Source organism: Cavia porcellus, unplaced genomic scaffold (assembly GCF_034190915.1).
Source record: "Cavia porcellus strain 051 isolate PalLab524CR breed Dunkin Hartley unplaced genomic scaffold, mCavPor4.1 scaffold_14, whole genome shotgun sequence".
In the NCBI taxonomy this organism is placed as follows: domain Eukaryota; kingdom Metazoa; phylum Chordata; class Mammalia; order Rodentia; family Caviidae; genus Cavia; species Cavia porcellus.
The window spans coordinates 75,347,847-75,368,609 of record NW_026947497.1 but is presented as its reverse complement, the minus strand read 5'-3'; the positions used below and the strand labels follow the sequence as shown (position 1 = coordinate 75,368,609).

The 20,763-nt window shown below is 49.6% G+C and overlaps 1 protein-coding gene across 3 annotated transcripts in view; it reads left to right on the top strand.

Annotated features, from left to right (window-relative positions):
- The window catches only part of Xxylt1 (xyloside xylosyltransferase 1), a 169,957-nt gene that overhangs the window by 14,653 nt on the left and 134,541 nt on the right, over positions 1–20,763 (top strand). For all 3 annotated transcript variants that reach the window (XM_063224289.1, XM_063224288.1, XM_003477097.5), the window contains exon 2: positions 10,491–10,638. In XM_063224289.1, the coding sequence (XP_063080359.1) occupies positions 10,491–10,638 (148 nt within the window). The remainder of the gene's footprint in view (positions 1–10,490; positions 10,639–20,763) is intronic.

Genomic DNA, 20,763 nt, shown 5'->3' with positions numbered 1-20,763 from the left:
TGGCAGGTGCGTCCTTGGGAGGGCAGAGAAGGGTTCAGGCAGAGGCATCAGATTCGGGGTCAGGTAGCCCCGGTCTGACGTCAGCCGTGTGACCTTGGGGACAGAGGAAGGCAGGGAGCTCAGTCACTGGAATACGGTGACTGCCCATGCTGTACTTGGCATTTTCAGTGTGTCACACCTGCAAAAGGAGATGACAGTCATAGGCAGTGTCCACAAAGTCCGGTCATGTAAACTCTTCCTTTGTGCTTTTGCCAGCACCCTAGACGCAGCCACGCTGTTGCTCCCCATGCAGTGTGTTTTAAACTGGCTCACCTTTCTTTTGCCTTCTCTTTGGTCTCTCTTTAGGTAATTTCTAAAATCAGAGTTCCAGAATGTTTTCATGAAGTTTTTTTAGTATTTTACCGTCAAAACAGATCTGTAGGTATTAAAGGATCGGGCTGTTCTCTCTTGGGTTTTTCGTCACACCTCTGAAGCAGTGTGCACATTTTGGGGAGGAGCTTTCCTAGCCTCTCCCTGGGGTCCACTGCCCCCAGCTCATCGGGTTCTGGGGGGCCACCGATCCCCTCCAAGATCCCCACCCCTGACAGCAGGAGAGAAGATGGAGGCTAGGGGCCACCGAGGCCAGCCCAGGTTTAGGCAGCCAGGCTTTAGGGGAGCTGAGCACAGGCCCAGAGGACCCTGGGGAGGCCACCTGCCTGTTCGAAGCCTCCATTTCACTGTCACTTGTAGAACTGATGTGTTCCTTGGAAGTCACAGGTCTTTTTTTTAAATTTTTTTTTTAATTTTAAAATAAAAAACCATGATGATACAGAATTTCAAAACAAAGAGCTGGGGATTTAGCTCAATGGAGTAGTCTGGCAAGTACGAGGTCGTGAGTTCAATCCCCAGTACCACTAAAAGAAAGCAATGTTAGAATTTCAATACAAAATTATATTATTATATTATTAACACTGGTTAATATATTGTGTATGGTTATCTTCAAAGTAGTTGTTCAGATTACAAGCTATAGGCATGAAAAAATGATCAGTGACAGCATAATCTTCTTTTTTGATGAACTAACGGATTAGTAGTGTAGTCACCTATTGTGTGTGTGTGTGCGTGTGCATATGTGTGTGTGTGTGTGTGTGTGTGTGTGATCTTTTCCCTTCTTTTCTCCTCTTCCCTATCCCAGTTATTCTTTCCTTTTGAGCAGTTTCTTTCCCTTTCACTTTCACGGTGTCTATTTTGGATCTTATTTACTCTTTTACTTTTTTATACTAGGGAGACAATATGATATTTACACATGCATATATGATTTATTTTGCTTATGAGTATGATCTCAGGTTGCTTCCATTTACCTATAAAACCCTCAAGCTTGTCCTTCTTTATAGCTGAGTGGTATTCCATTGTATAAAAATAGCACATCTTTTTTATCTTTTCCACAGTTGATGGGCATTTGGGTTATTTCCAGTATTTAGCTATTACAAATTGTGCTGCTGTAAAAATGGGTGCACATATATTGCTGTGATATGATGTGTTCATTTTTTCTGGCAAAATACCCCAAAAGGGAATAGCTGGATTGAATGGGCCCTTTAATTGTAGTTTTTTGAGGAATCACATTGATTTTCACAGTGGTTATACTGGTCTACACTCCCACCAACAGTGGAGAAGGGTTCCTTTTTCCCCCAGAAACTCTCCAGCATTTGTTACTGGATGATTTCTTGATGATAGCCATTCCTTCTGGAGTGAGATGGAATCTCAGTGTTGTTTTAATTTTTATCTCTTGAATGACCAGTGATGTTGAGCATTTTTCATATAATTATTTGCCATTTGTATTTCTCCATCTGAGAAGTGCATAGTATCTCAGATGCCCACTTTTGGAGTGGGTCTTTGAATTTGAGGGGCCTTTTTAAAAATTCTTTATATATGTTAGATAGAAGTCCTTTGTCTGTTGGCTAAAAATTTTTCCCATTCTGTAGGTTGTCTTTTCACTCTGTTGATGATATAGTTTGATGTGCAAAAACTTTTTAATAAGATGAGATCCAAGTTGTTGATTCTTTGAAATACTTCCCATGCAGTTTGTGTTTTTTTCATGAACTCTTTGCCTACCCCTATGTCTTCAAGATTCCTGCCTATCTTGTCTTCCAGTACATTTAGCATTTCTGGGTTTTTTGTTTGTTTGTTTGGTACCAGGGATCAAACTCATGACTTTGCACTTGCCAGGCAGGCGCTTATGCCATTGAGCTAAATCCCTAGCCTGTGTTTTTGGTTTAATATGTAGATCCATTTTGACTGTAGTTTAGTGCAAGGTCACAGGTCTTCAAGAGATGTGGGGATAAAGAGCCCGCTGGTCCTCACCTTCTGGTTTGCTGAGCGGTGGACCCCACAGCTCCCTCAAAGGTCTTTCCGTCAGCTCCTGGAGCACGTCTCTGCCTCTTTCTTGCCTGTGTCACCTTTCCCTCCAGATCTTTTCTCATCCTCTTTGGGGGGGGGGAGGTTATTTTGAAGAAAAGTGGTTTCAATTACCAGAGAAATTTAGTACTTAATGAAAAAATAGCAAAACCTCATGATTTATACAAAAGAGGACCTAAAGGAGGCTTGGATTCATGATGCAGGGATTACTGGTATAAAAACAGCTTCATTAAAAGTATTCTTTCCAGGGGCTGGGGATTTAGCTCGGTGGCATAAACACCTGCCTTGCAAGTGTGCGGTCATGAGTTCAATCCCCGGTACCAATAAAAAATAAAAAATAAATAAAATTAAAAATGTATTCTTTCCTAAGTCCTGAAAAGGTAGGCAGTGACTCTGGGTGTTGAGTTATCGCAGATTAGATGAGCTGTGTGAAAGAAATGATGATGTTGCCCATGGGATCCTCTGCTATGTGGGGAATGCCTGGTAGGGCAGGTGACACATTCTCCTTGTCCCCACTAGCTAGCACATGCCGCATCCAGACGGGGCGGGGGAGCTCGGTGAGGCCACGCCATGCCGGCCCAGTCCCTCAGCATGGGGCGTGGGGTCGGCTGTGGAGAGGCCCTGGCTTCTCAGCATGGTGCCCTTTGTTCTGATAGAGGCCCAGCTACAGAATTGAGGGTTCAAATGGGAATGCCAAGCGTTCTCTAAGGACAGGCGAGAACAATCAAACAGGGCGAAGGCAGGAGCAGGCAGGAGTGGGTGCTTGGAGAGGCTGAAGCTGCGGACCTGTGGGTGTGGGGCCCTTGTGCTCCTCTGCACCTCCCCTCCGCCCAGGCAGACACCCAGCGCTGCTTGCCTCAGTCACTTTAGGAAGTGACTCAACCCGAGTTTCGTGTTCTTTCTCGCTTTGTGGTACTGAGTGTTGAAGCTAGGCCCTTGCTCGTCCTGGGCAGGTACTGTAGCATTGGGCTGCATCTGCAGCCATTTTTCTTTTTTCTTCTTTTAATTTTTTTTTTTTTTTTTTTTTTTTTTTTTTGTACCAGGGATTGAATTCATGACCTTGCACTTGCCAGGCAAGCACTTCTGCCACTGAGCTAAATCCCCAGTGCTTCTTTCAATTTTTGAAGTAAGGCTTTGTGAAGTTGGCCAGGCTTAAACTTGTGATCCTCCTGCCCCAGCCTCCTGAGTAGCTGAGATTATAGGTGTCCGTCACTGTGCCCAACTCTTTTTTTACCTTTTGAAAACTTCACATCGATGACTACTTTTTACCTTTTCTATTTAAAACTAACAAATTGAGAGCTCTTCTTCACTTATCCTGAGCAATCATTGTTTTCGAAGTGAGGTAAGGTGCCAAGGTGGGGTCAGTATATAACACTGCTAAGTAAGCATGACTTTAAGACCCAAAGAGAGGTCAGGAGACCTGCTGTTTACCGTCTGTCAAGTTAGTCATCTCCTTAGTTCTTCTTACTCCTAAAATCTTCATTTCAGAAAATGCCTCAGTTGTGACGGCAGACATACAGCCTACAAATAAGATACAGTTGTTGTGACGCAGGCGGCAGCGTGAGGCCCTCCACCTGCCTCAGCCCAACATTCTGCCCAGTGGGACAGAGAAGGAGGCTGGGGTCCATCAGGGTTAGAGCCAGTGCCCTGGAGAGGACTCCCTCTCTGTGGGAAGGGCCTGGGCCTGATCCCTGGGGCAGGAAGGAGCTGCCGAGTTCTCAGCTGCTGGGACGGTACAGGCTGGCCTGTCACCTTCCTCTCTGGATCCTTGGATCTTTTCTGTCCGCTTGCTCATCCCAACTTGCAGTAGGCGAGCACTGGCCGAGCCTCCAAGGAGTGTGCCTCTGTGCTGGAAGGCAGCTGTGCTGCTGTGAGGGAGAGGGATGCGGTCCTGCCCTTCCGGTGCTGCAGGCTGTCGGGGAGCTGGGGAGACACAGTCACTCAGTGATGAAACATTTAAGAATTTGACGTGTCAGATGGTGGTAAGCCTTATGGAGAAGCCAAGTCTGGTAATCCATTAGGCAGAGCAGACGATGCGAGTGCTGTGTGGTATGCATGTGTGGTGTCAGGTCTCAGCCGGTAACTTTGCACAGATGCCTAAATAGCTAGAAGAATCCAGGCTTGGGAAGATTCCAGGGAGTGTGCTCTGAACAGAAGGGACAGCTGGTGCAAAGACCCTGAGGTAAACAGTGTCTGGCATGTTTGTGGGGTTGAAGGAGTGACAGTTTGTTAGCAGGTTTTCCTTCCCACGTGGAAGTAAGGTTTTTCCCCGGACGTGTCAGTGCTTGTCACCAGGGGAGACCTGCCTGCTGCTTTGTCCTGCCGGGCTGGGGGAAATGAGAGCGGGGTTCTGTCATCGGGGAAGCCAGGGCCTTTTTGCCTTAGGAGCCCCAGTTGCTTTAGCAACTTCAGCAGCACTGTCTGCAAACAGGGTGCGAGGGGCCTTGTCTCAGGCCTGGCAGCTGTGCAGAGGTGGAGTCAGGGTGTGGACTGTGCATGTCAGAGGGGACCTGGGCCTGCCTTCCATCCACAGAGCTTCACAGAGCCGGTGACTTTGATCACTTGATTATTTGATCATACAAAAGCAGAGTATATTCTTTCTCAGGTCTACCCTGTGTGCTCTAAAAATACAGCAATTGTTTAAATAAAAAAAATGTATTACAGCGAAGGACACATTCCCGTGAATCCCTCTCTTCCTCATTTCACACACACTTATCCCGCTGTTCCTGGCACTTTCGGAAGCGGCTCTGGAAGCCCTCTAGTTGCACCATTGTTGCTGCCTCGAGGTCCTGAACTGACTCAAAATATTCACCTTTCTCGGTCATTTTGGCTTTGGGGAAGTGCCAGAAGCCTTCCAGTGCAACATCTGGTGAGAAGGTGGCCAGGAGGACACAGAGTCGTGGTTTTTTGTTTTTTTTTTTTTGGTCTTTTTCCTTTTTATCGGTACCAGGGATCAAACTCATGACTGTCTGCTTGCAAGGCAGGCACTTCTGCCGCTGAGCTAAATCCCCAGCCCCTCAGAGTCATGTTTTTACCGACCCTGTTGAATGGCACTGGGCAGCGGCACTTGCTGTTTTTGGTCACACTTTGTGAGGGTGACTCACATGAGAGAGGACTTCAGAACCACGTCAGAAAGTGGCAGGAGTGACAGGATAAGTGTGTTCAAGGCCAGCAGAAGTGATTCGAGGTGGCTGCGTGGCAGCGCATCTTTTGCTGTCTGTCATACTGTTTTTAAATTAGTCATTCACTGCGTGTTTTGCTCAGACCTTGCAGGTACCCTTGTGCGGGAGAGGCAGTCTGACTGTAATGGTCCACTGTCCTCTGTCGAGCTGCATTTCTCATGAAAGCTCATAAGGCAGTCACCATGGCTCTTTCCCTTTCATTCCCCCTCAGTGGTGCAGGAAATCAAACCCAGGGCCTCAGCATGCTAGGCAAGTGCTCCACCACTGAGCTACATCCCCAGACCTCTTTCCTGTTTTGTAGATGAGCTATGGCATGGGCGTGTGTCACCACTCAGTTTGCTGGACATCTAGGTGGTATCTTAACAAGGAACCTAGGATTGTGCTTTTTGTAATGGGCCACTCTGCCCCTGAAGTCTCTGGTGTCCCCAACTCCACCGTTGTCAGGTGCCCCCCATGCAGGATGTAACTGGAGTGTGCTTGCCACTCACACTGGGCATTTGTGTTGCCCATGCAGCTTCCTGGCAGAGTGCAGATGTTGTCACAGAACCCCAGCCCCACCAGTGCTCTGGCAGCCCCTCCGGACAAGCCGCGACCTGTTTGCTGTTCCTGTAGGAGATGGGTCTGACACTCAGCTGGGTGTGTCTGGGTAGCTTTCCCTGGGCTTTGTTCTGTCACCGTCCCCTCCTGCAGCTCTTCTGTGACAATCTCCTGCCCGCCTGGCCTCCAGCCAGCTGGGCACTGCTGCTAGTCTCAGGCTTTCCTGGGAGCCTGGGGTCTTCCCGTGTTGAATGTCAGTCCTCACTGCTGCCCTCCTGGCTCCAGGCACGTTGCTGAGCCCTGAGTCCCAGTGGGGCTTACCCAGAGATAAACGAGTTTCCCCCCTGAAGCTCTAGGCCTCGGTGACTGTACCCAGGAGCTGTGGCCTGGCTGGCAGAGGTACCTTCTTCCTGCCTGGCATGAAGCTCTGCCATGGCTGCTCGCTCTGCCCCAGTGTTGAAAGTGTCGAGAGTTGCTGTGTAGGGTGGAGTACACGTGAGATTCCCCTCTCCCTGTCTCCCTCCGTCTTTGTCGGTTGGGTCGAGTCTTTCTAAAGTCCTGATGTTACATGGGTGCCTTCTCTATTGCATACTTTATTTTGGACAATAAAGTACTGTTTGAGACACCTTAGCCATTAGTGAGTTTAGATGCTTCCCAAAACCCCTTGACAGAACTAATTAAAAATAAAAGGAGACAAAGAAATAGAACACAGATTTAGCCATTATTCCTAGTGGGTGGCTGACCTCAGGACTATAAGTGTGAAATGTTGTTAAAAACAAACTTTTTAAAGGTTGCTAATAAAAGGAAGAGTAGCAGGTGGCTACGGATAAATGATCACAGGCTGATGAAAAACCCAGTTGCCTTGACCACGTGAACACAGGTGATGCCATAGGGTGGGGTGACCGTTCTAGTACCAGTACCCCCAGAGTGTGCTGGGAGCTGCATCCTTCACGGCAGCACCCTGGTGACCCAGCCCAAGGCAGGGTGATAATGAGTGGCATTGCTGATGCACATAAAGGGTTTCAGAAAGTGATTATTTTGTGGGCTGGTTATGAGATATCCAGCGCTTTATAATTAATAGGACCCTTAAGTTTTAATGTGTACATAGCAGCAAGTTAATAAAGATTGCAAATAGCAACTGCACGTTTGGTCTGCATCCGTCCCTAAGAATCATGTGTTCCAGATGGCACGGAGCATTGCTGTGGGTCCTGTCATTTGCCTCTGCGGGTGCCAGTCTGGCTTCCTGGTTTGTGTAGTAACTCTCCCTGCAGCTCCTGAGGCCCGGGCGAGGGAGGGAGAGGGGAAGGGAAAGGGGAAGGGAGAGGGGAGGGGAGAGGGAAGGGAGAGGGGAGGGGAGAGGGGCTGCCTGCTTCCTCCCTCTGTTACCTCTTTCTGTTTTCACTCCTGCTTTGTGCTCAAGACAGGCACCAGGTCCCGGCTAGGCTGGGCACTCCAGAGTGTGCTAGACTGGGGTGCTGACCCAGGCAGGTCACAGTAGGCCAAGCAGTTTCTGTCTTTGGGAGGACTGGGCATTTGGATTCACACTGGCAAGTGTCTCTGATTTGCTTCCTGCTGCATGAGTGTTTTCCATGGAACATATTAATTTATCTTTAAGAAGATTTATTACATGAAATATTCATGGGCGCAGGCTTCACAGTACAGCTCTTGGAACAAATGTGCTGAGTACAGTTTGTCCTCAGAAATCTATTAATCCTGATGGGTTGCAAGCTTTGGGGTGATCTGGGGCCAGCGGGGGAGCAGACTGGCTGCCGCTACCTCTTTACTTCCCTGCTTTGGCTGCAGTGTGGCAGGCGCCGCTGTGTGTGTGCGCGTGGGCACACGCCTGTCCTTCCCCCACTTTCTGATGAACACAGAGGCTCCACTGCTTTGAGAGCCTCTTGTCAGCTCCCAGCTTCTTTTCTCATTCTGGCTCCAAGTGATGGCCAGGAGGTGTAATAAGGCGCTGTGGAAAAAACTGGCCCATGAGTGACGGCTGATCTGGGAGCAGAGGAGGTTCAGGGGACCAGAGGGGGCAGGGCCGGATGCTCAGGCTGAGGAACAAGAGCAGCTTGGCAACCCCTGACAAAACCCAACGGCCACTGTCGCGGTTGGCATTGCCATTCATGTTTTACCCAGGAAGAGATGGAGGTTCAGAGAGGCTCAGAGACCGGCCCAAGGGGCAGTTCCTTCAGTCTCACGGACGCCCGTGCATGAGCTGGCCTGTGTGAGGTCAGACGCGGGCTGCGGAGCCGTCCTGGTCTCTGGTCTCAGGAGTACCCCGTCTTGCAGGTATGAAGATAGACCTGAGGGTGAGGCCTGGGTCAGTGCAGCCCTATGTGAAATGGGGTACCGGAGGAGGCTGGTGGGTACGAAGGGTGCGGTAGGGCTGAGTGGGAAGGCTGGAAGACTGGATAGGAGTTTACCAGGCAGATGAGAGCTGGATGAGGGAGTCCAGAGACAGGAGGGGCAAGGACAGAGGACACAGACGGGTGGCCAGTAAGGGGATGCCTCGTTCATTTCTGTCCAGGGGAGGTGAGGCAGAGCCCTACTGCAGATGACCCTAAGCCTTGCTGGGGAATTTGGACTCTCAGCAAGGGCAGTGAGAAGCCATGTTTTAAGCCAAGGAGAAAGACAGAAACTGTGTATTTGGAAAACAACCATAGAAGGGCACCAGGGGCTGTTGGGAGAGACAAGGAGAAGCTGCCAGGGAAGTCACAAGAGTGAGAGGCAGCCACGAGAGGGCGGCAGGAGGTGAGAGGCAGAACTTGAGATTTGCATTGCAGAATAGTGAGACTGGACTCCGTATCCCAGGCCGAGAGAAGAGAAAGCCACAGTCAGAGACACGAAGCAGCCAGAAAAGGGATGAAGGAAAGCAGTGTCTAGAAATGTCAAGAAACAATCTAACGGCTTTTTGAAAGAGTTAACATAAAGCAAGTTTTAGTGCATGAGGAGAAACAACGCGGGATTTCTGAGTTGAATAGTGTTCTGGAAATTTAAGAACTCGAGATAAAAACAAGCATGTGAACTCCAGGTTAAAGGGAAGTAAATGAGAAATAAGATATATAAGAGATATGAGCTATACGAGCTTATATGAGATATAAGAGGTAGGTCAAAGGCAGAACCCCAGATAGAAGCAGATGGGTCAGTTTATGGCCATGGCTGGTCTTGGGCTGCACTTTGGTGCAGTGACAATGGGGCAGCCTGTGGCATTTGGTGGCCTGTCCTGTCCTGTCTGCTGCTAAGGAAGTGGGTGGTGGAAGGAAGCCACCAGCAGATCTCCAAGGAGGGGAAACACCCAGGCTTCTGTTTGGGTACCCATCTGCGTAGTGGACTGATCTTGGTGCTGTGGGCCCCATGGAAAACCCTCGAGAGACCGAAGGAGGGGGTTGGGTCATGCGGTGTCGTCTGAGGCTAAAGCTGACACGGGATGAACTCCTGAGCTTTTGGAACCTTGCCTGACAGGAAGACCAACCCAGGGTCCTATCGGTACTCCTGTCTTAGAAATTGCTGCTGCCGCCACCACCTCTCCCTTGCTAGTCACTGTGGAGGAGAAGAGGCATTTATAGTGGAAGGAACCCAGGGACCAGGATCCAGTCCTGACCGTGTCCTTGTTAGCTGTGTGACTTTGGCAGCTGGATCATTCAGGGCATCTCCTCTCTTACTTGGCACTTGGAGGCCGGGCCAGTGTGCCTGCCTCCCTGGAGCAGAGGTTGTCCTGAGGATCAGAGTGCATATGTGAGAGCGTCTCATCTCTGCAAAGCTGGCGGTGCCCTGGGCTCCTGAGTGCCTTGAGGAAGGCGGGAGCTGGTTGTTTCTTGTCCCTCTCAGCACTTCTGGAGTGTCAGGGAACATCGTAGGATCACTGCTTGAGCTGTCGAGTTTCCCTCAGCACTCAGCAGTTCCTAGTGGCCAGGTCCTCTCTTTGTTCATAGTCCTGGACAAGGGAGCTGCAGCTGGAGCATCTGATGGGCCAATAGCACACAGGTAGGAGGTGACAATACCTGGAATTGCATTGGCACCCAGCCATGCTGAGGATCCAGGAGCTGATATCAGCCTTCCCCTGGCTTTCTGTCCCTGGACACACAGGGTGGATTGGTTTGAGGTTCAAAAGCAGAACGCTCTCCCCATCCGATCCTTCTCACTTCTCTTGCCCTACTTACCCCCACCCTCCATGTCCCTGTCCTTGTGCTGCCCTTACTCTGTCCCTAATTGTTACCCCTTTCCTTGCTCTCGCCTATCTGTCCCCCCCCACCCCCGCACCCTCAGTCCCTGGAGGGGCCCTTTCTGCTTCTGCCTCCTGGTGCAGGTGTGTGTTGGGTGTCCGCAGCCCCAGGTAAGGTCCGATTGGCTGACGGCTGGGTTTTCCTGCTCCTGCTACAGGTCATTTTCCATGATGTGGCTGTGCTGACCGACAAGCTCTTCCCTGTCGTGGAGGCCATGCAGAAGCACTTCAGTGCTGGCTCAGGGACCTACTACAGCGACTCCATCTTCTTCCTCTCTGTCGCCATGCATCAGATCATGCCCAAAGGTAATGTGGGTGCCAGCACCAGCGGCCCCTGGTGTCTGACTGTGTGTATTTCCCTGCTCATGCCCTGCTCGGAGGAGGAGCTGGGCTGAGACACAGGACCGATGGCCACAAGGCTCCTGTGCTAGGAGTCACAGGCAGGCCCTGGGTGTGTGACTTCTTGGGGCCCAGTTACAAGGACATAGTGCCAATTGGGCGGTGTGGTGTGCCTAGGCACAGAGGACCTGGCTGCAGCTCTGCCCCTGCCCCTCACATGAAGCATTCCTCCCTCCCCTCTTCCTCCCTCCCCCTTTTCCCTGGACTTAGTTTGCTCATGTGTAAAACAACAGGCTGGGCCGATGATTGTCGTCCAAAGATGTTCTCTGTGGTTTGAATCTATACTTGTCTGATTTTAAAAGCTCAAATCTGGACATGAGAAACACAAATCATAGACCTGGCAGCGCTGGCTTTGAAACGCTAATGTGTGTTTAAAAGGATCTGTTGGCCTCTGTCCCTCTAGGAAGGAAGCGGCACAGTCATCGGGTCTGTGATGGCTGCAGCTTGTGGGGGCTGCCGGCAGTAGCAGTCACCCTTGATGGGAATCTGTCAAGGGGTCACCTTTGTGGGGTGGATTCTCCTCCCAGTGGCCCTTGATTAGTTCTGTTGCCCTGGTCATCACTCAGCTTCTGGCCTGAGGCCTGAGGGGTGAGGAGGGCGCGCTGCGGCCTGGGGCAGCTGTTATGAGGATTGTGGCTGGCTGCTTTCTGGACAGCTTCCCAACCGGGCTCGATAACCCGGGAACAGCCAGCCCGTTTGGTAGAGGCCCGCTGCTCTTGCCCAGCAGACCAGAAGCGGAGGAGGAGCCAGGGTCCACCGGGCACTCAGGAGTTAGGAGGAGGAGGTGGTAACACTCCACAGCCAGGAAGCGAGCTGGGCAGCATGGGTTCCTGTGGCCTCAGGGCTGTTCTGTGAGGAAACCTGGCAGTGCCACCCTTGTCCGTACACCCAGGTCCCTTGGGGCCAGTCCTTTGGAATGGAATGCGGGGGATTTTCCAAAGGACACACTGTTTTCAGACATCATTAGCACTGACTTGGTTCTTTATTGCTGCCTTTTATGTATTCTTTTTTTTTTTTAATCATAGAAAGTGTTTTGTGCTTTGGTTGATGGTTTTGTTTAGTTGCTGACTACATTCTTTCTATTTCAGTTATTTTCCTGTCTTCCCAGGCTTCTCCTCCTGCTGGAGAGCGAAGGTGGGGTGTGTGGGGCCTAAGCCCCCGGCCCTCCCAGAAGGTGGGCTCAGCCAGGCCGGGGAGTTGGGATTTGGGGGTCCTGTCTGGGACTGCAGAAATGCAGGTTCTTCTTCTGTGTTTATCCGCTTTCTCCTTCCCTTCTGTACCCCAGCTACTTTAAAAATATATTTCACTCCTTTTTTTTTTTTTTTTTTCCTTTTTCAGCCGCAGGGAATCTAACCTAGGGCATGTGCACTCTCTCCGAGCCACATCCCCAATCTTGTCTACTTCTTTTTCTATTTTGAAAGAAATATCTGTTCTTGAAGTATTTGAGAACAACGTTAAATGGGAAAAAAGCCATCACTTACTACCATATAAGCATCATTACTGTTAATTCCTTGATTATCTTCTTCTCATGTTTTCCCAACATGTAGCCTTTTATAAATTTAGGCAAAGCAAGAGTTATACCTTGTGCTTAGATCACTCAGAGAGACTTTTGATACATCAAATGTGAAATTGAACTTTCATCCAATTCAGAATAGCGAAATGACACAAGCCAAGCTGCAGGTGGTTTTCCAGCTCATGCCACACATCACCATTTCCTATATAATTACAGCCTTTGAAAGTGTTCTGAATGGTTCCATTGACCAGACAAACCTTAGTTCATGTCACCACTTTCCTGCTCCCAGCTCACTGGGTGCTTCTGATTTTCTTCTAGCATAAACTGAGATGAACATCCATATGCATGCAGATTATTTCCCCTCCTTAGGATTGGCTTCTTATGATAGTTTCCCAAGGTGACCTTCACAGTGCAGGCTGGGTCCACTCCTCTGGCCCAGGGTTGCCAGCGTGCTTGGGCTCGTCGTGGTACAGTTTTCTAGAGTCTATGCTTTCCCACTTGACAGGGGAGGGAAGCAAGGTGCTGCGATGTTAGGCCACTTCACCCAGCGCAGAGCCAGCTGAGGCTCCTCCAGGGTTCTGACCTCCCAGCCAGCCCAGGCCCATTGTGGTGCCTCTTTGCCATGCAGGCCCGTGTGGCCTCCACACCTCTCTTCCTGGCCCTTGCCGCAGCCCCCTGGACCAGGCCCGGTTAGAGTAGGGTCAGAGTTGGTAAACCCAAGTGCTGTGCCTGACTGTCCTCCTTGGAGCAGTGCTCCTGGAAGCCACACCTGCAGGGCACTGTCCCAGGAAGAGCAGAGGATCCTGCCAGATGGGACCTGTGGGCTCTGGTTTTGGTTAGCACTTGCTTTTTTCTGTTGCTTGATGGGTCCCACGTGGCTGGCTGGCTTGTTCTACCGCTCACACCTGCCTATCTCCGTGCCCTCCGCAGACCTGCAGCCCTCTCTGCCCCTCACGGGCACCCATAGGGTTTTATCTCTTCCTGTCCCTGGGTCTTTTGCCATCAGAAGCATCTCAGGCAGTAGAGAAGACATTTTTTTCCCAGTTGGAACTAGAAGGAGGAGGGAGCAGCTCCTCTGGGACTGCCAGCTTCTCTGTCCTTGTCACACAGCTGAGGAGCTATCACTCTAGCTTAGTGACCAGGACATGGAAGCAGTCCTTGCAGGCTGAGGTCTGATGCAGTCTGTGGTGGTGGCTGGGTCCTCCCTGGGCAGGATGATCCAGGAGCCATTCTCGTGGGCCTGCATGCACCCGTGGGCCTCCTGCCTGTGGCCAACCTGTGTCAGCTTTTGCCAAGATCTGCTGTTTGCATGACATGATGCCAGTCACTGTGGCTGACTTAGGATCACGTTGGGCTGTCTCTTCGTGGGCTTTGGTTGGTAGGGTAGGTGGTATGGCCTAAAAATGAGGGCAAGTGACAGGAAGATCTGTGTAGTGCTGGGGATGAGCACTGAGGTGAATCCCAGGCGTGTGGCCGGAGGAGGGAGGCTTTGTGGAGGGGCTAGTGCTAGCATTGGGATCATAAAGTTTCATCCAGTGCCAGAAACCGGGTGGGAGAGGTATGGGCAGAAGGGGAAAGATGATGGGGCCTGACAGCATATTGGGGCACATGTAGGGAAACAGAGAGGAATGGGAGGAAGGTTGCCTGCCAGGCAGGGACTGGACCCCAGCCTCATGACCTCTGGAAGTGACTGAAGGTGGCCACGTAGTATAGTGGTGGAGAGCTCAGGCCCTGGTAGCCAGGCACTGGGATCTGTGGCAGCTTGTCACTGACCAGCTGGGTAACTCTGTCCAAGACATTGAATTCTGGCCACCCATCTTCTCATCTATAAAGTGGAGATGGCGACAGTTCCCACATCTTCTAGGGTGACGTTATGAGAATTAAATGAGTTTAGATAGGCAACAGGTTTAGGACAGTGCCTGCCACGTGGTAAGCCCCCTTGTTGTTGGTCTGTGTCCCCTCTGCGTTTCAGTCTCCACACCTGTAAAATGGGGTCTTCTAGTCCTGACCTTGGGATTAGCATGAGGTCCCCATGGCAGTACTTAGCACCATGCCTGGCGTGTTGGGTGCCGAGGCGTTGCTGTTGGCTGCTTTGGTGGTCACAGTGAGCCTGAAATCCCCAGTGCAGTAGTGCACAGTACAAGTGGAGTTATTCTCATGCTCTTGGGTCACCCGCTGTGCCATTTGGAAATAACTTTTTTGTTTTGAGTGGGGATCTCACCATGCAGCTCAGGCTGGCCTTGAACTCACAATGCTCCTCTTACCTCAGCCTCCATATAGGCATGCCCCACTACACCGGCTTCAGAAAGAGCTTCTGACAGGGTGGCTCTGTCTGTTTCCCATGGCTAATGACACACTTTTACAGGTGGAAAAGTTATAAAGAAAAGAGGCTTATTTCAGTTCCCAGTCCTCACTCCAGGGTGCAGGGCTGAATCCTGTCATGGCCTCATGTCAGAGTCTCCAGGTGGCAGAAGTCATCATGTGAGTGTTCGCATGTGTTTGTGTACACACATGCATGTGCATGATGTGTGTTCATGTCTGATCCCTCTCCCTCTTATACAGCCACTGGGATTCAATCATGGGCCCCACCCTAAGGACCTCATCTAATCTCCGTATCTCTCCCAGGCCCTGCCTGTAGACACCTTCCTTAGATTAAGGAATCCACACGCCTTCTGTCTCACAATGGAGATTACACTCCAGTGTCAGCTTTGGAAGTGACCAGTCATATTCACACCATGGCTTGGGGTGAGGGATTCTCTGCATCACCTTAGACAGGACAGGCCAACTATTGCCCCCAGGCAAAGACCAAGATCTCTGACTGCCTCCCTCTCAGGGTTGTGGGGCAGAAGAGGAATCATGTAGCTAAAAGTACTCACCCTTCCCATGAGACCTTTCCACAAGTCTCAGATCCCAGGTCCTGGGCTCAGCAGGGTCATCACAGGGTCATCACAGCTCTCAGCCTCAGCCTGTTGTGTTTCCTGAAGAGACCCGTATGACTCCAAAGACCAGGCAGCCCATGTAAAGTCCCTGACAGTGTCAGGCTTGGGGCCTCTGTCTGCTGTGTCCAAGTCCCCTTCTGAGGCCCAGCATGATACTTGCTATGGCCGGAAAGAGCAGTGATGGACAGGGGTGGCCCAGGCCTGCTCCCAGTGCCCCCACTTTCCTTAGTGTCACGGGAGCCACTTCCAAAGGGTCCTTATCTCGGGCCCTTGCTATCCAAGGGCAGGTGACTGAGCCATGGTGGGGACATCCTGGGGTCTGATTTAGTAGTGCAGGATAGGAAAGCCTCTTAGCATCGGTCCTCCGCTAGCTTGTGAGAAGATGGAGGCCTGACAAACCTGTAGGCTGGGTACGAAACCCCAGAACCCACCAGGAAAACCCAGGCTTCATCCATTCCACCCTGTGCATCCTGAAACACTGAGTGTGTGGCCTTGTGGAAAAAGCCTGCAAAATTCTTTCCATTTTTTTTTTTTTAAAGTTCAATTCAACAAATGTAATAGAAACCATATTTAGTTTGGATTTCTTTGTTCTGTGCTTTTTGTTCTTCTGCTTCCAACCACAGGAGGTGTTTAGCATTCTCCACTCCTCTCTCACATCAGCTTCATAGAAGAGAGGCCTCACGGCCGGTGTGTGGAACCTGGTAGCTGTTCAGCGTGAAAGCGACACAGGACAGTGCTCATTAGCCAGCTCCAGGGAGACGTGTTCCCAATGGCACAGGTCCTACAAGGGCAGTGCATGCATGCTGCACCCTAGGACACCCTAGGACACCCAGAGAAAGCAGACAGGAATGCTCCACGTTCAAGTGAAAACTATTTTCTGGCAGCTCTGATGGAGCAAATCTGAGTCTTATTCTGCAGAGGGACAGCTAAGCACATTTGTCATAAAGTGCTAAAAATAGTGACACAGCGCAGGCTGCTTTCTGCTCATGCGATGCCAAAAGCTCTTCCTCAGCTAATGAAGAGTTGCCCTCCTGGCAGAACAGTGACATTTTCCCTTTTGGTCCCCTCTGTACAGTCTGACCTAACTTTTCAGGATCCTCCTTAAAATTCCTGGCCCTCCGTCCAGGGTGTCAGCTGGCTTCTATTATTGCCACGAGGCTATAGTTGCCAGCTGTGTTCCGGGCTGGCATTCCACTCTCCAAAGCAGCCATGGGTCGGTGCGGCTGCCTGGTCCTCAGGGAGAGGAGGCGTGTGAGCAGTTGTCCCAGAGCTGTGGTCAGAGATCAGCGTAGCAGCCTCAGGGTTGTGTCTGAACTTTGGGAGACCTGGGGGCCCCTTTGTGTGGAGACTGGACCTGTTCCATACTTTCCGTCAAGGCGCGAGGGGAAGCTTTGAAGGCTGTGGGGAGGGCCTGGGCCAAGCCTCAAAGGCTGGGGGTTCAGGTGGGAGGTACCAGAGCAGGCCTTTGGGGGTGCTCTTGTTGTGGTGTTGAACCCCAAATCTCTGTCCAGTAGATGCAGACTACTTCTGGGGGTGGCGTTCACTGTGTGTCTGCTCTTTGTCCCTGCCTTTGTGAGTTCCCAGCCGTTGGTGTAGTTGCTGATGACCAGGGGGCTGGTGTTTAGCCGTCAGGGCTTGAAGCTTGCACTTTGTTTTCTCTTCTTTCCCTACCACTTACTGTGGAGGCTCTGGAGGTCCTTGGGACACTCTAGGCTTTATTCAGTTAAAGAGAGGGAGAGAGGAGGAGAAGAGGGGGAGGGGAGACAGACAACAGTGCAGGGGTGCGGTCCCTGGACTCCCCCTGGCCAGCTCCACTTTGGCACTGCTGCTTGCTTGCTCTCATTCATTTATCTTGATCCCAGTCAAGGTGGCCCTTCAGTTTCTCTTGGTCAAACATGTGTTCTGCTGTCCCCGCTTCCTGGGCTGGTGTGGCTCTTCCCTTCAGTCCCTGGCACTCCTGCCTGTCAGCGCCCCCGCGCAGGCTCTCTAAGCAATCCCAGCTGAGCTGAGGACCCAATAAAGTCCCAGGCCAGGTGCAGTGGGACTCGTGTCCTGAACGGTCTTGTAAAGTCTGGCTGCCCCGAGTGGGTGAGGAAGTATGAGAGCAACTCCCTGCGTGAGAGCCACTCCCCGCTGTGTGGATCCAAACCCACAGGGTGATGATGGCGCCATCCCTCCCTCCCTCCCTCCCTCCCTCCCTCCCTTCCTCCCTCCTCCTCCTCCTCCTTCTCCCTTCCCCTTCTCTCTTTCCTTCTTTCTGTCCTGCTCCTCCCCTTTTTTCCTTTACTCCTCCTCCCTTCCCTCCCTTCCTGTTTCTTGTGTTGGGCATCAAATCCAGCACTTCCGCCTGTTAGGCATACAGCCTATCCCTGCGCTACACTGCAGCCGGGAGAAGAGTTTGGGAGCTGCTTGTCTCCCCAGAAGCTAGCACAGGCCTCATCTGCCCTGACCTGGACTTCTCCGTCTGTCATTCCAGTTTCCTCCTGGCTGGGGTCTTCTCAGCAGGCTTGGCTGGGTGCTGTCCTAATGCCACTCACACTTCAGCTCTGGGACCTGGCATTGCTAAAGGTGTGTGACCATGTAAGGGAAGATGGTGACGGGTTCCCTTCCACATGGATTTGGGGGAGTCACGTGAGAGGGCTGTCAGTTACAGTCAGTCACAGAGCTGTGATATTTGGGGGGCTAGGTGTGCATGGGATTGGAGTGGACTTGTGATTGTGAGCTGATCTGAAGGCTAACTCGAAGTAAACTCTCTCTGGCTCCCCAGAGGCCCCCTGGGACCTTAGATGCGCCCTCTTCCCCTCCCCCCATCCCCAAGTCTCTTATGACAAAGTGAGAGTCATCAGTAGGAGGGATTATTATTTTTTTTATTTAAAGAGAAAAAAATAAACAAAACAGGATAGAAATAATACAGAATTACAGAAAAATAAACAGTAAGAAATCACTAGTTGATTAAGTTACATATTGTCATCTTACAAATAGTTGTTCAGGTTACAAAATGATGTTCAAATAGTGACACTGCCAACAGTTCTGCTCAGTGATCCAATAAAACTTAGTAATATGGTTATCAGTCCTACACACTTGTTTTTTATCTTAAAGAGGTTAAGATTAAACATACCAAAACAAAACAAAACAGTTCATAAAGAAACAATTTAAAGAAATACAGATTTCAAAGCAAGTCCACTGGAGATCTTCACTGTCTATCTTATTGTCTCTAGTTTCTTCCAAATAGTTGTCCCCATCTTCACACACATTGAATATATACTGCATGTTATAGAACTAATCAAATCATTACAGGATGATGAAGGCTTTTTAGGTCTTCATGACCTGACATTGGGGAAGTCATTAATGACAACCATAATATCTCTCGTTCTCTTCGTAGCAGCTTTCCTTATCTTTACGTATGCTGAAATTGAACTTAAGAAACTATACTAATATCACTCTGAACAGTGAATAATCGTATTGCTAGATTTTATATCATAATGTTACAGAATTAGCATTGGGTTTCTTAGTATTTCTTCTTCAGAGTATCTGTTCATTACAGTGCATTATATAATCTGTTCCCGTAAATACTTTAAAAAATTCTTCCCATGTGTGAATTTCTACATGTATATCTATCCTCTGTGTATTACAGGGAAAAACAAATCATAACAAGACAACAAAACAAATAGAAAAACATGCAATGAAAAAGACACATAAGACCACAATATTAGGTGATCTACCGTAGTTACTATGCTTTCTCTTGTTATTTTCAGTAGACTTGTCCACATCATCAGGCTTAATAGAGTTAAGCATAATATTACATAGCTATTTTTATAAAAACACAACTTTGAAGACATTGTAGGACTTGAAAGCGATTAATAATCAAAACTGGTATGGATATCTTTTACATCTTGTCATCTTCAGAGTAGTTGCCTCTACTCTTAGACTTGATGCTCTCAAGCATACCAAATTCGAATAAAATCAGCCACGGCAAAACCGCGGTCTAACAAACCAGCTTCAAATAAGATCAGTCATAGTAAGACAATGTAATTAATACAGGGTTTCAGTTTAAGTTAATAGGAAATTAAGGATAGTTAACATGGTATAACTTGCCATTTTTGGGTTAGATGTCTGTGCCCTCAAATCTGATATGAGTGGCCAGACAGGAACAAAATAAAATCAAACTAAACAGAGCGATAAGACTACTGTGACTTTTAAATCCTGATACACTATATATCTATATCTATCTATCTATCTATCTATCTATATATATATATATATATTGTCTTTTTCGTTTTTACCAGTACCGGGGATCGAACTCACGACTTCCTGCTTGCAAGGCAGGCATTTATGCCGCTGAGCTAAATCCCCAGCCCCCTGATACACTATTAACAATGACCTCTACCTTCCTTTTTTAGGCTATTTTTACCTTTCCCCTTCTCAGGATGCTTTGTATGTTTTGGGTCTCACTAGCCCCTTTAGTTTTTAGATTAGGGGGCCAGCCTGTTGTCTATCTGAGTGTTGCTGAACCTTTTTACCCCTGAGCTTGATCTTGAGCTGTCCTCCTTTACTCACTAAAGTCATAGGGTTTTCCTTCCTTCCTCCCAGCTGTGTAGTTCTACACTGCCCAAAAGTGTCATAGCTTTCCAGCCTATCTGCGGCTGCTGGGTGAGTTGTCCCTATTTCTCTCCGGTTTCCTGTCACATATAGCTTTGCTTTCTCATCCTTGACTTTCAGTTTATTAACCCTCTTTCGGGTTGAGTGTATTTCCTATTCAGAGCATCTCGATGGAAACTGCCTCCTAATTTACTCTGCCTGTTTCTTTTTTTTTTATTTTAGTGAATCAAGGCTATCTATATTAAAGATTATAGCTTACCGTCTCTGCCTCATCTCTGCTATTCTATTCTTCTGCTATTATTTGTCCACTTTACTCCTTCATCCCACTGTCTGCCCCATTCATTGAGGCCTCTCTGCCACTGTTGCTGGAATCCTGGTATTTTTTCCTCTCTCTCTTCTCTCTGGAATGTCCTTCAGTACTTTTTGTAGGGTTGGGTTGGTGGCCATGAACTCCCACAGTTCCTAGTAGGAGGGATTGTTGCAGGAGGAGCTAGAAGAAAGTGGGCGGCCCTGCCTGTGGGTCTTCCTTTTCTTTCTGTCTCATGATACCTTTGCTTCCTTCTCATGTCTCTATTTTCTCCTCTCTCCAACAGCTTTTTTTTCTTAGATTTTTTTCCTGTTCCTGAGCTGCTCAAAGTGTGCCCAGGGCTTTGGTTTGTCGTGCTGTCCCCCTCACAGGCGTCCTGTGTTCATACTTTCCATCTCAGCTCTGACAGTCATCCAGCCAGCCTCGTGGTTGCCAGCTGTTGACTGTTGTGTTGCTCTGGTCCACGCAGCTGAGGCCAGAGCAGGTGGGCTGCCCCTTCCCCAAGGGTGCGGGGTGAGGCTGCTGCTCCGAGACACAGCAGCCCTCTGAGCTGGGTGCTCTGCCAGGCATGGGAAGGGGAGGGAGGGGAAGACGTTGGCTTGGTTCTGATGAGTTCATTTCATGGTGTGGGTGTAGCATGGTTTGCTTACCCATTCATCTGCTGAATGGCATCT